The sequence below is a fragment of the Eleginops maclovinus genome, chromosome 1 (genome assembly GCF_036324505.1).
Source record: "Eleginops maclovinus isolate JMC-PN-2008 ecotype Puerto Natales chromosome 1, JC_Emac_rtc_rv5, whole genome shotgun sequence".
In the NCBI taxonomy this organism is placed as follows: Eukaryota; Metazoa; Chordata; class Actinopteri; order Perciformes; family Eleginopidae; genus Eleginops; species Eleginops maclovinus.
The window spans coordinates 21,520,301-21,533,141 of NC_086349.1; the positions used below are offsets into that span (position 1 = coordinate 21,520,301).

General features: G+C 38.7%; 2 protein-coding genes across 3 annotated transcripts; both read right to left on the bottom strand.

The window, feature by feature from the left end:
- Positions 1-1,094: 1,094 nt before the first annotated feature.
- On the bottom strand, positions 1,095-3,356 carry LOC134863430 (F-box only protein 6-like). 2 transcript variants are annotated; one of them, XM_063882065.1, is made up of 6 exons: positions 3,023-3,356; positions 2,371-2,560; positions 2,114-2,279; positions 1,927-2,022; positions 1,618-1,753; positions 1,095-1,527 (listed from the first exon to the last, which is right to left on the bottom strand). In XM_063882065.1, the coding sequence occupies exons 1-6, from the start codon at positions 3,059-3,061 to the stop codon at positions 1,381-1,383; spliced, it is 774 nt and encodes a 257-aa protein (XP_063738135.1). In that variant the 5' UTR covers positions 3,062-3,356; the 3' UTR covers positions 1,095-1,380. The 2 variants fall into 2 exon arrangements, with proteins under 2 accessions (XP_063738135.1, XP_063738056.1); XM_063881986.1 differs by having other exon boundaries at positions 2,371-2,620; positions 3,023-3,354.
- A 1,205-nt stretch (positions 3,357-4,561) lies between these two features.
- dnajc11a (DnaJ (Hsp40) homolog, subfamily C, member 11a) lies at positions 4,562-12,550 on the bottom strand. Its single transcript, XM_063886415.1, has 16 exons — positions 12,426-12,550; positions 11,006-11,135; positions 10,829-10,902; positions 10,427-10,528; positions 10,174-10,302; positions 9,961-10,083; positions 9,713-9,786; positions 9,435-9,624; positions 9,247-9,332; positions 8,574-8,690; positions 7,774-7,929; positions 7,575-7,644; positions 7,274-7,331; positions 5,561-5,703; positions 5,327-5,456; positions 4,562-5,014 (listed from the first exon to the last, which is right to left on the bottom strand). Exons 1-16 carry the CDS (start codon positions 12,495-12,497, stop codon positions 4,989-4,991), a joined length of 1,680 nt encoding a protein of 559 aa, XP_063742485.1. The 5' UTR covers positions 12,498-12,550; the 3' UTR covers positions 4,562-4,988.
- Positions 12,551-12,841: the final 291 nt, after the last annotated feature.

Here is a 12,841-nt window from a genome sequence, read left to right on the forward strand (position 1 = left end):
GAGATGTAAGGTTGGATATAACATAGTTTCAATTCATAATATACTATGTACATTAAACTCATACTCTAGTATTTAATCAAAATGTTACAATGATTTATCAGAACTTGTTTAACAAGATTGATTGAAATCAAATGTGGTAGTAAATGTGTAGAGTTGAGTTTTTTTTAACTCCATGATAGCAGCATAACACTTAATGTACTGTTGATTCAAGAAACTACGTGTGATAAGTTTAAGCACGTGTTTTTCTCAGTCAGTTAGTTTGTGATGGACATGAATGACCTATTTAAGGTGATAGATGTCAATTAACACAAGGTACAGTATGTACTGTAAGCTGCTGTGTCACTGCGCCACATGCTTTAAGACACACTTTGAATACAATAATCACAACTATTTTTATTTAGTTTAGTTAGTTTAAATGTGATTGTTTAATTTAATCAAAAAACAAATATCAGTTCATTAAAATGTGTGCATTCATTAGTAGAAATCAAGCAAAAGAAGAAGTTATCTCCAAATACTTTATCTTTATTCCGCTTGAATAAAAATAGTTGTACCGACATTTTTTTACTGAATATTGATTGCAATAAAACAAAAAATGATAATCCAGAATAAAGATGAATCCTTACACCTAACTTAAAATATGGTATGTTGGGGGCTGATTTGTAAACATAAACAAAGTGTATAAAATGCCAGAGCAGACATTCAGTAAGACTGATCAATACAAAAGAAAAGTGATTTTTAATTGAACAGACCCTATGAAAAAAACAGGGGCGCATTTGAGAATACATCTTACTGGGCTGTGCAAAACAGCAGTGCAAATAACATTTCCATAAAGGCCGATATGCCAAACAGTGGTGCGGAACCTTTATAACACTCACAAAGACATTCCCTTTATTAAACAGTAATACTGATAAAACGTATCTTTTTCCTGATGTAGTCAAGTAACTGTACTTCATTGTTCAACTGATGCCTTCATGTGACCTAAAACATATTATTATCCCTCCACTATATACTGTCATACCCATGTTAGGTCAGTGGTTAGGGAACAGTATTAAAGGTTAAAAAACCAAATAATTTTTAGAAGTTGGAATAACAACAGAGCATGTAAAATATTTGTACGAGGCACTTCTGGTGAGGTGGACAATCATGGAGCAATATCCTCGTAGCAATTAGGGGATGTGCTCTGCTACTGCACATGTACATTTTGTCTTCTCAAACTATGGCTGTTGAATGTAACATGTCATTGAGACTGCACATATTAGTAGTTTAGCAGCAAGAGAAACATCCTTTTTACGCGTTACATAAATGCTGATTATATAAGGCAAATAAGAGGTGCAATTTCAAGCAAAGGCAGGAAGCAGGTAATAGATAACTCCCAAAGAGCTATTTGTCCGCTGCTGGACATATCTCAACGCAGCTTTCGGTGAGGCGAATCCCATACCATCCTGCCCAGAACTGTGTGTCCCTGCCTCCGTGGGTGAAACTGACATATCTCACTCCTGGTCCGTAGCTCTTGAATACATGGGCCATCTGCAAAACACATATCAGCAAGTCAAGAGTTGTCCCAAAGCGTCTTCTAAATTTCAACTTAATATTAAATAAGTCTTGCTCTGTTCATACCTTGTTCCATCGCTCATCACTCCCATACTTAAACTCAACAATGTCCGGAGCAAATGTCTGAACAGGCCTCTTTTTTTCATTCAAAAGCTCTACACGGATCTCATATATACAGCCGCAATCATGTCTTGGTGCATACCTGGTACGACACACAGACATGAGTCTGATTAATGTTTAACAAAGGTGCTAAAATCCATCAAGTTTTATTTTTAACTTTGTGCGTTCAATGGTATAGTTGTAATAAATGATGGACGATAACTACGTGATAAACTGGAATTATTCCATTCACAAGCTTCTGTGTATTTTGCTCACCAATCAGATATTCGGATATCTGGCTGGAAGTGATCCATGAACGATGGGCTGTAACCTTCCTTCCCCAAATCAATCAGCTGTGACTTCTTCGCCATGCTGAATACAAAATGTTTAAAATATAACATCATAGGATTGTACCATATAACATAAATGCCATATGTTTCTGCATCTCTCCTTGTAAACTCACGTGTAAGAGGTCACAAAGTTTTTTTGGACCGTCTCCTCTGGATGTGGCCGTCTAATCCCGTGTACTGCCCACCTATTCCCACCAAATCCATCAAAACCACCAAATCTACCACCATATCGAAAACATCTATAATCATGATTCAAAATCAGCCAGCCGTTGAGTTCCTCTGTCAAAACAAAAAAAGGAGAGTTGTCATAGAGATCAGGTTGTATTTGGACCACTGAATGTTGTATAAAGTTAGTTATGTGGCTTCTTACCTTCTCCTCTCGGATTCTTGAGAAGATTTCTCCTTTGCTTGCACAAGAAGTAAAACAACCTCCAGTCTTTAGGATTTTTGGATGTATCACTGAGGTGATATCCTTCTCTTCTACATCTCTCTTTCCACAGGGACTTACTGTCAACCACTTCTTTCCACTGGTGGCACACCATCCGGCAGACACGAACCACCTCAACAGGAGGAAGATTCAGTAAGATCTCCTCCAGGATCTCCAGAGAAATAGGGAAGAACTGACAAGAACACACCGTAAAGATTAGCATCTTGACACTCAGGTTAGTTTATCAACACTGACTTCTAAACAATGCTTCCCATTGATTACATAATATTAATCAGTTATATCTTTAACAAATCAGCTTAGCAGAGAGACGTTTTTTGGATAGTAAACTAAAAAAAAATAGATTAACCTAAAAAAAGAATGCCCTCACTCAATTTGAATTTATCACATATAAAATTCATCTAAATAAGTATGAACATTTGAGAAGTTTATGACAAAGTTAAGACTGCAACGTGCAGTTTTTGTTCAGTCAGATACTGTTCACCACGGACAACAACAGAGAGGCAGTCGTCTTCTTCTGACTGCTGTCAAGAGAAAAACAGATTGTTGTTTTGGTTTTAAAAAGATGAACACCTACCTTTGAAAGGGACATTGACGGTACTGCAGCTTCATTCATAGGGTTTCTCTTTATGTCTGAACTAGACCAGAGCGTTCCCCCTTTAACTACAATGTGATGAAATTGAACCGTAAACAGCTTAACACAAAAGACAGAAGGGTGTTAGTCTTGTCTGAAGGCAGTAGACTTCCGTGTTGGAAGTGCAGTTCGGGTAGCGAGGAAAATGACTCTAAATCTGCTAGGACTGTTGCTTTGCAGTCGAAGTTTGAGATGTGGTTTGTTATTCCTGTACTTCCAGAGAAATTACTATTGTTCCCGTCACACATTCCTCATTCTGCGAGTTGTCAAGGGTGCGCTCGTTTTTGACACCCGGGCACTTGGTCTGGATGTAAGAAGCGAAGGCGGAGATAACCACCAACATAGGGTACCGGGAGAATCCATAGTCCAAAACAAATGGATTGTTTTAGCATTTGCTGTTAGACGTATTTAGTGTCGCAACATAAATACGTTTTAATATCAGTTTGTATTTTTTTGGCACAGCTTGCATCATGTATTGCTATAATACATTGTAATGTTCTGGTAATGCCATGTCTTGATCAATTCAGTCTCCTAACAAAACAGTTATATCATTTTGATTATCTGGTTTGCTACAGATTAGTTAACTCCACTTGTCCTTGAAAACGTAAAACACAATGGTAATGATACGAAGGGTGTACTTGATTAACTTGTAAAATAAACAAGTAACAACTGCCAAAACAAAGAGGAAAAAGCTTAGATATGTTGATACTGCCTTTACGAATCAGCTCCAGGAGCACAGCGACTACTCTAGAATAATACTTACTCAAAAGGATTATCCAGATAAAGAACAGTGTGAATGTGAAGTCATTAATCAAAGAAGCAGCTAGAGTCACAGACTAACAAGTGTGAGAATATATACTGGCCTTTTGTTCTGTATGTGTGCAGTATTCAAACAACTCTTTTTGTTTTATTTCATCACCAAAGCATATCAGTCAGTTATCCTGAAAAAAGACTGATAAAACTACATTTGCCTGATGAAGAATGTGTCAAACTTAATTTGTTTTCGAAAGAGTAATCATTGCAGAGATGTTGTTTGAGGTTTCAGGAAAAAACATAGACAATGCATCAGCCCTCTTTGCATAATCCGCTCGTTATGATTCTTGAAAAGGCAGGGTGCATTTCCCACAGGGGGTAAAGCAATCGTAGGTCTTGCAGTTGATTCAGTTAATCCCATCCTTTCTATTTATGGCACACAAACTGGCAAACAAGTAAAGGAAGACAAATTCATAAACAATTCACTCGGATCCAGAAAAGGATCATAGGGAGATGTTGGAAAATCTAAGTAAATACAGGCACTTTTCAAATGCTGACAGATATATAGTGCCTTTTAACTTTTATCAAAATCACACATTTTCACAAGAAAACTGACATAAAAGCAACTCTTCATGAACTGGGTTAAATCAAAAGTAATAAACACAACCAGCTCCAATAAACCTTTACTTTTTTTGAAGAAAAAAAAAGCACTAAATTGGTAAAGCAACATGAGAGAGACTTATTTTAATAATATGGCAAATAATCAGAGGTGCATTCATGTCGTCATTCACATAGGCACTGCAGTTTGTTTAGATTACAGTACATAGAACTCTATCATAAATGACAGGCCATACTAAAAATAAATGGATACCAAGAAGGCTAAAAGACCCGGGACTTAACATGGTAGCCGTTGATTTGGGTGTCACATTAGACTCTCTAGCAGGCCGACGACCCTGTCCATAGATCCTGTATTATGATCACTCCAGTCCGTGATGTTTTTACTCCCCTCTGCATACTTAAATGAATATAAAGACAAAAAGGTAAATGCACGATTTCTGAGTAACAAGGACTTCAATCCATGTCGTATCTAAAACAGTTTTATCCATCTTCTGTCAAACAGCTGAGAGATGAGTCTTTTTGGTCGGCCGAGGAGCGCCTATGTGTCTGCGTCAATCCTGTGAGCTGTACAGAGGAAGAAACAAAGATGTCAGACAAAACGCTGTTGGCATGGAGGTGACAGGTAAGATAAATCAGCGGTTAAAATACAATATTCTGAAGTACGTTGCATCACAGACATCTACAAAGTCTTGGGATTTGAGTAAATTCTCTCTAACAGTAAGAATTTAAACAGTTGTAGGTTAGAGAGTTCAAGACTACCTTCTTAATCTTTAAACCTTCACTGAAGAAGTTAAATATTACTTTGGCTGAGACAAAAACCCTGACATATTCCCCATTCTAGACAGTCAGTGTGCTGCAGAGTACATTCTGTCTTACATTGCTTTGGTATCCTGAGTGGTTCAGTGTCTCCTGACAGGACTTGATGCATGACTCCGCGGAACTGATACAGCACCTTCAGGCTCTTCTCCTCCCCCACACAGGGGTCATAGAAACCAGGGAGCCCTGTCTGCAAAGACAAAATTAGGTCATGAATACTCTGAATCATCGCACTGGAAGGAATCCGGGGAATAATGTGGGTTTGAATACATTCTTTTAGTATGTGAATCTTACCTTTGTGGTTTCAGTGAGGATGAGTTTAGAGTCTTTCACCAGACACTGCAGTGGCACAGACACATCGATGACCTTTGCCCTCTCGTGTTTTCGGCTGTTGTCTGTCACAAACTTGCCGTACCAGGCGTTGAGGATGATGAGACCTGATTTAATGAAGCAACAGCATCAAGGATAGTGTTAATTAATGTGTTAGCGTGTTATGGTCACCAAAATGCTCTACTTAATTAAATTGAAAGGGGAAGTGTTTTGTTAATTTCACAGTTGGCCGTTATGACAGTTGACTCTCCCCGAACGTCAACAACATTTAGGTCCCAGCTGTGTGCATCCGTTTTTAGAGTCCCCTTTTCTGTTTTGTTTTGAGCTTCTTGCTATTTTTTTGTATTTGCAGCGTTTTGTTTACGCAGCACTTAAACCCTGTGTTCATGTTTCATGAAGTTGGCATTTTTTTCCTAAATGCTGCGCATGTGTTGTCAAGTTGGTGAAGATGTTTCTTTGATTGCTTGAGTTTTGGCACATTTCTATTTTGAAATGTGCATAGTTGTGAATGTGCAGTGTTTTAGTCCGCTGTAACTCGTTGCACCTTTCGACCACCGTATATTTTACGCTGTATCTGAACACGATTGTTTAAAAGCAAAGTTTCTGGATACAGGTTATTTTTCTAAATGTTTTTGATATGTTTACAGTATTTACGTAGCACCTGAACTTGCTTTTTAATCTCACTTTTGTCAAGTAGTAGGAGTACATTTCAGAAATACAAGGATGATAGTAAATATAAACAGCTTTTTTTAAATACACTGAAAGTGAAGGTCCAACACCATCCCCACTTTCCCTATTCACTCATTTAAATATTGCATGCCAGCATTTTAGCCACATATTTAATAACAAAGCCAGTCACATTTTTTTTAGGCTTGTTTGTTAAAATGATTTTTGCGAGTATACAACTAAAAGACAGCTCAATTAATTTTAATTGCGAGCCGCATAAACAATAACCGAACCATTTCAAAGAATCAGAGTGTGGTCCAGTGAATACTAAAGAGGAGCTGTGTGTCGGTCATTAGACACAGACACACACTCACCCTGCAATTAACTGTTACTTTACAAGGGCACGGTCTAGGGGACCTCTGATGATACTAGAATTAAAACAGCCTGTACAGTGAACAGGTGTCATAAGACAATTATCACTTGCCAAACTCCCAAGTTGAAAATGATACTTTCCACACAGGCTTTTTTGTGTTAGTGTTTTTGCCAAAAGAAGCAATTATCACTAGTCAAACAGAAACAGGAGGTCTTTACAAAATCCACTACAAACTATTTCCTTTATTAACAAGTTATACCCTGTTTTAAAAGCTCTCCACAAAAAGTCTTGTCATACTTCAATAGAGAGGCCCACGCACTTGTCTTGCCTTTCACAAGTAAGCAGTTACTTTAGAGTTCAGTGACCTGCCAAGAAGACCAGTAAAAGCAATTATTCTACATTGGTTTTTCTTTTTTGCCAATGCGAACCGCAGCAGAAAGAAATACCGGCACCATTTTTACTAAAAGCCAACTTTTTCTCATGTATATGATAAAAATCTCTAAAATTACAATTCCGATAAAGCAATATTCAACGTCTTAAACACTGTTGACAATGTGAAAGCATCAAATATTTTGACAACCTGCTTAAAAAACATAATTCACAGCATAAGCTTATCCTTAAAATATGACTGATCTTACCCATTCTTGACTCCTCAGTTTCAATAATCCTGCGCACAGACTCCTGCATGAGCAAAACCTGTAGCGATGAAAAGACACGGAGAGGAAGAGAAGGAGACACAAACAGTGAGATTTCCCGTTAAATGGATTATACTAATGAATTTCACGAAGACTTTGAATTTTTATCTAATCCCATCTCAGGCCCTTCGTCTGACTGGTGTGGGACAGTCACCCACAATGACAGAATCTTATTAGTTATCTAATGCTTAACCACCATGTAGAAATGTTACCGTAGCCAGATTCAAGCCTGTAAAATACTCACAGCAGACTCTGCCTCCTGTTTCTTCTGAGCTATATTAGAGGCCGAGCTCTCCTGCTTGATCTCCAAGTCTCTGGTGAGGTGAAAGATAAATGGAGAAATGAAAAGAGCTCGTAAAATCGGACTATATTAATACATGTGGTGCTATTTCCAATAACATTTGCAGCATGAAACGGCCAACGTAAAGAGAAAGGTCTCTTACTGTTCCTTCTGGGCCCGCACGTAGGGCCGAATAATGAGCTGCTGGATGGCAAGGTAGAAAACCAGTGGTCCAACTGTGGCGTAAAATACAGCACTTGGCAGGAGTTGGTCAGTCAGGTGGATAGGGAAGAGATACGTCTGACTGGCTCTGTTTAGCCTGCGGATAAAGAGTTTGTTTCATTATTCAAATGAGGATTGCTTCTAACTGGCTGTTAAATTGGTCACTCCATGTGATATTCGTAGGAATCTCCATCAGAAAATAGCAGAATAATAAGGTCACATTCAAAAATATTGTCTCAGCTGCTAGCAGACAATATCCTGTTAATATTCAACCTTAAAAATCATTCAAATGCAAAAAACTATTTCAACTAAAGATTCAAGAGCATCACATCGACCATGATTGCCTTTTCTCTGTCCTGTAAAACGGACCTGAACTTCTCCATAGTAATCAGCTGATAATTAAAGGTCCTTTTGCACATTTTCCAAGAAGAAGGGGCAGTGTATTAAGATGCTTTTATGCATAGAAATGTGACAGAAGGAAATGATGTGCTATACAATAGCTTAGACAGGACAGTCAGAATTGACCGGCAATTCTTTGTCAAATTTGAGATTACTGTCAAAAAGGAGACATACAGTATATACCAGATAGCATTTCAGTGGGTGCAATCCTGTGTTGACATGCTTAAAGATGTACCACTAGTGCAGTAATAAGTAGAAAATGTATTGGACTGGCTTTCATGACAGCAGAGTGAGAAAAACACTGTGCCTCAAACAGGAGACTGGAGCAAAAGTTTCACTTACTTGATCTTGAGGGAGACACCTTGAGGGACTCCCACGCTGACGGTGGCCCCGAGGACGCTGTGTCGACTGATCTTCCTCTCAGCACCGTACTCGATCACCGTCCCAAAGAAACCTGATCTGTGACATAAAGACAAAATCACTCACTATATCTCTGTATGCAGACAAAATTCAGTTCAGTTCTACTTTTTTATTGTGCATACTTGAAAACCGATGCATTTGAGATGCTGTACAAACAGATTGATAAACAATTTGGACCCATAATAGGGGGTTTAAAGTGGCAATAGACATTTTTGATGCTTAGCTTTAACATTAGGAAATAAATAGCGTAATAGCTGTAGAATAATGACACTATCAGCCTTTAGACTAGTTCCCTACAGGCCGTGCTTTTACTGTTGACTCTGTCTGCCACTGGGTATGATATCCAGAGAAACTCTAGGCTCGATTTACGACACAACGCTGTAAAAAACAAAATACACAGTTACAACAGTTTAGCCTGGGCCGTTTTGCCAAATATTTTTAAATTAAAAACGTTGTGTTGACAGTAGGCTGTGATCCTGTTGGCTTTTACGACAGTGGTGCCAACATAATAACCACCTGTTAACAAAGAGGAACATGCTAGAAAGTTGTATATTTCCACGTTAATATCAACTCATATTGCTCTTTGGTAACATACTTTAATGAGCCCCTAATCTTGGTCTGGTCCTCATCCTGGAACTTGTACTGGTAGCTCATCATCATAAAAGTGTGAGGAATGCCAAGCTGCAGAGAGAGGAAATACAAATTATAATTCTGACACAAGCATCTGTGGATTTAATGGTGTCCTGGCTAAAGCAACATAATTGTTACTGAAGGCTGCTTTACCTGCATTGCGAAGGTGAAATGGCTGCTCTTGGTGTCCCTGACGATACTGGTGTTCATAGAGGACTGGACGCCCCAGCGCCACTGCAGGTAGCCCATAGTGTTCTTGTCCAGGTGACGGGCCAGCATCGTGGTAAACCCGGGACGCACGCCTCGGGAGGAAAACTGGAGCCCACACTGAGCGGTCACGAAGCTAAGGTAAATTAAAAAAAAGGTCACTGTCTTTTTGTTCTTAAAAACAAGTTGTTCTAATTTATTTTCTCTTGCAGTTCAACTCATACAATCGCGGCGTCAAATTCCGGAAAATCTTCATCCCTAAGAGAGGTCCATGGGTGTCTCCAGCACCAAGCTCTACCTGTGTACACAAACACAGCAGGTTTCATCTTTTTCTTATCTTAAAATGTCACTGCATGTTGCACCACAAAGGCAGACAGGAGTGACAGGAAGATAGTTTGCCATTTAAAGTATATATTAACAAAACCGTGTGTGTGTGTGTGTGTGTGTGGTTCTTAGTGAAAATGCAGCATACCTCGCCCCACCCTTTGGCTGAGGTGACTCTTCTTAAGGCCACGTTAATGGTGCCACCTCCATTTCCGTTGTGGGTTGACAAGGAGCCAGACAGAACAGCTGTGTCTTTTGTAGTGAGAGGAGCCTGTAGTGAAACAGATCAAACAATAAGTCCTATGGCAAATGTTCGTGTGCTACAACTCTTATTTAAAAACAAATGCCACTTAAAACCTACCTCTATAGATTGTGATATATGCATCTTGTTGATTTCAATATGGGGGACTCCTCCTCCTCCCATTTCCTCATAGTCTTCCTCATACTGGTCGAAGATGTCCGTGGCATCAATGCCGACACTAATCGTTCCCTGCAAATATCAAATTTAGGAAAAACCGCTGCTTTCATTAATGACTTGCATTAAATACGCACAAGATGCCTAATGACTCTTTTCGTTACATTCAGTTTGATGTGAGGTTTCGTTGTGAACATACCTTTGGGTTGGTCCTTTGCTGAAGCCTTCTCTCCTCTCGCTCTTTTTGAAGACGTTCATACTCCTCTCGGATCTCTGCAGGGGTTCTTTTTCTTTCCACCACCTGGAGAAAGGAGATATGACTTGAAAGCAGGGCAACTTTCTACTTCACGTGGTCACAAAGAGTTACAGTAGGAGGAATTTCACTCAAATTTCATACTCCCATTTGTTCTGTGTCTCATGTTTTGTACTTTCAAGCATCTAAAGTTAAATTAAACACAGAGGAAGCAAAACCATAACTAATGTTGCGTTATTGTATAAGCTTAATAAACACTGGTGTAAATCAACATAATGGCTATTGTTTTTGACCTTATGTTGTGTTTTTTCAAGCATAATTGTCCACTACAGTCACTTAATGACTTACCTCCCATCCTTCAACATCAAGTCCTCTCTTGCCATAGATATCATATATGGCTCGTGCCTGTGGTTCACGCAGCACTGAAAAGACATGGATAACCACCAATGTTATTAACCCTCAGAACAGTTCCATAACATAATAATTCCATATTAGCTGGATGTGTATCTGAAAAGCTGTTCTTACCTTCATAAGCTTCATGTACGAGGTTAAAAAGTTGTTCTGCCTGACGCTTTAGTTCAGGGTCCCTGTGTTTGTCTGGGTGATACAGCATGCATAATCGCCTGTATGCCGCCTTCAGCTCATCCTGTGTCGCCTGAGGCACAAGAATTAAATGCATAAATGTGAAAGACAAACTTGTTGGGAAACTCAATCAACAACATACAAAACACACAGCAGGATGTTGCTACCGCTGAACTCCACTACTTTCCTCTAAAATGTATATGAACGTAATAAAGTCTTCCAACTTACTGTTGTACCATGCAGGGTTTAGTTAACTTGTAACAAAACAGCCTGAGCTGAAGAGCTGCTTAAATTCAAGTTGTTGTGGAATACACTGTAGTAGAACAGGTATAGCTACAATAGTCATCAAATTCATCAGTTATGTACTTTTCTCTATTCTCAAGTTTTATTTTCTCAAGAACTGACATGGAGATTATACACTTTTGTGTTTTATGGCAAAACATTACGTTAGATGGGTTTAGAAATGTTTCTTATTTTTAAAGGAAAGTTTTACAAACTTTTTCCATATATTCAACTTACTTATGCTAATCATCTTAACAAGCATAGTCAATATATGAATTATTATTTTTGCATTATCAATCTGGAACACCATGGTTTGTGCTTAGAGATATTTTGTGTTGAAAATGGCCACTTTGCAAATAGTTGTGGAGGTATTATTCAGTTTATTTACTTAGGTGAATCTAATAATACCACAGTGTAAAAATACGGTTACAAGTAAAAAAATATACTTGACTAAAAAGAGGTATCCAGTAGCATTAAACGGAAACACTAAATTACAAGTATCTCAAAACTGGACTTTGTGAGTTACAGTAACATTACTCGAGTAAGCGTACTTCGTTACATTCCAACACTGCTTGCATGTGAACATAATGTTCTCTGCTTTACTAATACAGATATCTTGACAGAAAGCATTTGATTCCCAGACAACAGAGAACATATTTATATTGCAATCTGAACAGCTGTAAATAATTAAAGATGAAACACTAAAGTAAAGTTGTAGCATTAGCTTACTTTAGTTAGCACTGTCCACAGTCCAACAAATCATATTGAAACTGAACATATGTCAGTGTGTTATCATTAGCTCCCAGAACCCCGCGATAACGCACGATCCGCTGCCGTACTGTATCAACACACAGCCCGGTTGGTAAAGTCTTGACCTCACAACCTGTTGGGTGTCTTGCAAAGTATGCAGCCGAGGAGTCACAGCATAGACATCAATGTCGAGGGTCACAAGCTAGCCACCTAGCTAACGATACATGTGATTCTACAGGAAACTTCTCAATATCCGCCGGATAAAGTTCATAGAATTACTGCAACTTGCACCTGCACACACATCAACCCAGATCACTGCTGCACATTTTACCTCTCTCCTGACATTAAGGAGGGAATAGTAATCATCGTTAAGGATCTCATCATCGTCCAAGGCAGACGCCATGTTTACACCCGGTCATATCTTCTTCGTGGCATTTAGGTCGGTAAAAGGCTTCTGTGCGCACTGTATCGCCCCCTTGTGTTGTGGATGAATAACAACACAGCATTTGTATTTACATGCTTGTTCATGATTTCTTCTACTTGTGCTTTGCACTTTAAAGTTTAAAAGGATATTTTATTCGTCATTATTGAAGATTTTATGAGGAATTGCAGGATATACGCTTAAGATCTGTTGCAAATTCAAAAAAGTAGGGTTGGTTTTTTTCTCACAACCGCCAACGAGTGTATAGTAAATTCCCTAAAAAGTGTTATATAGGGTTGTTTTATGCTGCAACTGACACTGTCACA

Bases quoted from the DNA above. Each gene is read 5' to 3' on its own strand.
- LOC134863430 (XM_063881986.1), bottom strand. From the start codon at position 3,061: ATGAATGAAGCTGCAGTACCGTCAATGTCCCTTTCAAAG. The intron at 2,621-3,022 runs GTAGGTGTTCAT...TGTTCTTGTCAG, and splicing joins CGTCAATGTCCCTTTCAAAG to TTCTTCCCTATTTCTCTGGA. The intron at 2,280-2,370 runs GTAAGAAGCCAC...TTGTTTTGACAG, and splicing joins CAAGAATCCGAGAGGAGAAG to AGGAACTCAACGGCTGGCTG.
- dnajc11a (XM_063886415.1), bottom strand. From the start codon at position 12,497: ATGGCGTCTGCCTTGGACGATGATGAGATCCTTAACGATGATTACTAT. The intron at 11,136-12,425 runs GTAAAATGTGCA...CTTGTGCCTCAG, and splicing joins TCCTTAATGTCAGGAGAGAG to GCGACACAGGATGAGCTGAA. The intron at 9,333-9,434 runs GTAAAGCAGCCT...CTCTCTCTGCAG, and splicing joins ATTTCACCTTCGCAATGCAG to CTTGGCATTCCTCACACTTT.